This window comes from Medicago truncatula, chromosome 3, assembly GCF_003473485.1.
Source record: "Medicago truncatula cultivar Jemalong A17 chromosome 3, MtrunA17r5.0-ANR, whole genome shotgun sequence".
NCBI classification, from domain to species: Eukaryota; Viridiplantae; Streptophyta; class Magnoliopsida; order Fabales; family Fabaceae; genus Medicago; species Medicago truncatula.
The window spans coordinates 25726087-25729910 of NC_053044.1; the positions used below are offsets into that span (position 1 = coordinate 25726087).

Consider the following 3824-nt stretch of genomic DNA (forward strand, 5'->3'; position numbering starts at 1 on the left):
TTTTGATTGCATTGAATCAATTCTTGCTTGTTTTCTTCTTCTGTTTATGCTGAATCAATTTGAGAAGAATTAGTTTGAGTAAAAAATTGGATTTATTGCTTTAGATTGTGGAGGTGGTGGTGGTTATGGCAATGGTTGATCACCATTTATCAAACAAAATACTTAATATTCATCATCTCTTCCTTCTCTATCTCATCATTAAATTTATTTTGTGATCGGAGATATTTTTTGAGTTTTCAACCGTCGCCTTCATTGTTAGATCTTGACAACCACATAACGTTTTTCGACAAATTGCCACCATAAAAGTACCTTCCTTTGTATTCCCTACAAACAGTGGCGGAGCTAGAAAAAATATCGGGGGTGGGCCAGCAAAATATACTCTAATATATAAAACATAAATTTTTCAGTTATAATAAACGCTAAGCACAAAGTTTAATCAAAAAAGTAAACTACATACCTTAGAAAATTAAAATAAGTCGTTACGCGATCCAACTAACTTGAAATCATCAATAACTGACTCAGAACTAATACTTGCACTAATATCCCTTTCGATATAAACTGTCATGGTATCATTTAGAAACCCACTTCCCATCTTGTTTCTCAACCTAGTCTTGATAATCTTCATTGCTGAAAAAGATCTCTCAGTTGTGGCTGTAGAAATTGGAAGAGTCATGATAAGGCGGAGTAGTCTATCAATCAAGAAGTAAATTTTATTCCTCTCAGTTGCAACCAAACACGAGCATAATTCTTGAATAGTTGATAAATTCTTCAAACATGGTTCTTTGCGAGCATCAACAATGAATTGCTCGAGTTGATAACACAAGTGAATCTTCTCTTGATCATTGAAATTCGTGGGATAGTATTTATCAACGAGTGCAAATAGTATCAACATCAAAAGCTTTATAACTATCCTTAGGAGTCAAAGCACAACTTAGAGTTAACAAATCCATTGCCTCCTCACTAAATCTACTATTCAACTCTTGTAATTGTTTATCAATGGTAGTAAAAAATATTTCAACTCTAAAATAATGCTCTATTGTTACCTGGTTCTCTTCGAGACGAGAGCGTCCAAATCTTGTTGTTGAATGCAAATCATCGAGATCAGGAATCTCAATAGCATGTCTTACACAAAAATATCTCACATTAGCAAGTAATTTATCCCAACCATCTTCTCTCAATTGTTGAATAAGAGTTTTTGTGTTATGAACCAGAAACATAGCATTAACTACATCTTGAGCTTGTAGTTGCAAGGCTTGACAAAGCACATCTGTTATCCCCATAATTTCTTTCATCAAATGCAAGATAAATATAAAATCAAATGACTTTAAGTAATTGTAAGCACTGTCAGCATTCCCACTTGTAGAATAATTTGCTGCTTCCTTTGCAATTTTTTTTTAAAACAAAACAAGTTGCTTCATACATGCGGATCAAGCTACAAATAGAACTGAAATGTGATCCCCATCGAGTATCTGTTGGCCGTTTCACAATACCAATTTGGTTTGCACCTTTACCAGGTACAATCTCTTCAATTTCCAACAAATATTCATTTTCTTTTAGTTGGGTAGCTTGTAACTCATCATGTCGCTTAGGAGAAGAACAAACAGCATTGACAATAAAAGTCAGTTTCTCAAAGAATTTGTGAATTGGTTTGACTTCTCTTGATGCAGTAACCAAGGCAAGTTGTAATATGTGAGCAAAACAATGGATGTAGTATGCATAAGGACGATCCTTCATAAACAATGCTTGTAAACCGTTCCATTCTCCTCTCATATTGCTTGCACCATTATACCCTTGACCATGAAGGTTAGAAACATCAAGGTTATGTCGAGAAAGTATATCACACACCGCTTCCTTAAGACTTAAAGATGTAGTGCTAGTAACACATCTCATATCAAAAAATCGCTCTTGTATTAAACCATCTTTATCAACAAATCTTAACACAAGAGCCATTTGTTCCTTTTGTGACTCAGCGCGAGCTTCATACAAAACTTCGAATCACCAATTTCCTCACAAATATGTTTTTTCACTCTACTAGAAAGAATTGCCAAGAGCTCTTTTTGAACTTGATGGCAAGTATATTTTCCATTATTTGGAGCATTATTCAACACAACTTGTGCAACTTCATCATTATAAGAGGCCAAAAGTTTTAGCAACTCAAGAAAATTACCTTGGTTTTTTGATATAACATTTTCGTCGTGACCCCTAAAAGCACAAGTTTGAAGTGTTAACCAACGAACAACATCAATTGAAGCCTTGAGACGTAGTCGGTTATTCATAATTTGACTTGAGCTTTGTTTTTGAAATCCATGTCTAATGTGTGCCCTTTGATTCAACAAGTCATTACAAGCTTTCACCGCATTGTTGTGATGTGAGCAAGGATCCTTCCCAATGTGCTTAATAAAAGCACAATTCTTTCCATCTCTAACTCTCTTCCAACCTCTAAAACTTGTAATAACGAAGACATCAAATTCAGAACGTCTATTTAATCCTTTGTTAAAAAGATAGCATGGTAAGCAAAATGTGGCATCATTTGAAGGTGAATATTCTAGCCATGAATGAAATAAGCTAAACCAAGTGTCTTTAAACCGTCTTGGATGATCCCCTTTACCAGACAAATGATATTCTTCTAAATGGATTTGATATAGACCCCAATTTAGATAAGCTCTTCATATTTCATCCACATGATTTGCTGGAAATGTCCATATTGGGGAACGCTTTCCAGGATCACGTTCTAAAGAATTCAAAAAATCACCCGCGTTATGCAATTCTTCAATTCTTTGTACATCAACAGGTTGAGTTGTATGAGTTATGTCTTCTTCAATTCTTGGAACATCAACAGGTTGAGTCATATGAGTTATGTCTTCTTCAATTCATGGAACTTTAACAGGTTGAGATGGAGGAGTCATTCCTTGTTCATCTCTTTCACTCTCACAAGCTCTCTTCTTATAAAAATGATCAAGTGTTATACTCTTCTTCTTAACTTTTCTGTTTTCAAAAAAATAAATAATTCCATAAGTCCATAATTCTATAAGTCAAAATCACTTATGCTTCAAAAGTTTAATTGGAAACAATTAGAACATATTCATTGCAAATAACACATTGGCACATTGCGACTGCCATAGAAAAACATTCATTTATGAACAAAATGTGAACAAAATGTTGCTACTACCATAGAAAAACATTGCCGCTACCAATAATATGAACAAAATGTGGGTGGGCCGTGATAACATTGCTACTGCCATAACAAGAGAAGAGATTGCAGTTTCAAAAATCCAAAAGTTGTGGGTGGCCCGTGATAACATTGCTACTGTCATAACAAGATAAGAGAATCACATAACAAATGCAAGGTTGCTCAAGATGTGCATAACTACAAAAAACTGAAAATATTCCAGTTTCAAAATTCAATTATCAAATACCAACAATCAACAAACAAGAACAACAAATAAGAAAATTAATTAACATTCAAACTTATTAATAATAGCAATCATCAATCAAAAATTATCAAACAACAACCAATCTTAGTAGCGAAAAACAACAAACAAACACCTTTAAATTCTAAAATCAAAATGAAAATCAACAATAGTAAAAAAATTACCTTTCCATTTAGATAGGAAAAACAGAGAGTGAAAAGAAAAAGGGTTTTTGTTTGATCTTTTTTGAAATTACCGGCGTTCGGAAGGGGAAGAAGTGTCGGCGGTCACGCGGTCGGAAGGGGAAGAAGTGCGGCGGTCGCGCTTCCAAGAATGAGAAGAAGTGCGTGCGTGAAACAGAGGAGAGGAAGTGGAAGGGGAAAAGTCTGAAGTGAGAATGCTAGTGGGCCACTT

The 3824-nt window shown here is 34.6% G+C and overlaps 1 protein-coding gene across 1 annotated transcript; it reads right to left on the reverse strand.

The window, feature by feature from the left end:
- Positions 1-866: 866 nt before the first annotated feature.
- On the reverse strand, positions 867-1950 carry LOC112420175 (zinc finger MYM-type protein 1-like). Its single transcript, XM_024778847.1, has 2 exons — positions 1446-1950; positions 867-1285 (listed from the first exon to the last, which is right to left on the reverse strand). The coding sequence occupies exons 1-2, from the start codon at positions 1948-1950 to the stop codon at positions 867-869; spliced, it is 924 nt and encodes a 307-aa protein (XP_024634615.1).
- Between the last annotated feature and the right edge of the window lie 1874 nt (positions 1951-3824).

Bases quoted from the DNA above. Each gene is read 5' to 3' on its own strand.
- LOC112420175 (XM_024778847.1), bottom strand. From the start codon at position 1,950: ATGGCTCTTGTGTTAAGATTTGTTGATAAAGATGGTTTAATACAAGAG. The intron at 1,286-1,445 runs GTTCTATTTGTA...ATTTGATGAAAG, and splicing joins TCGATGGGGATCACATTTCA to AAATTATGGGGATAACAGAT.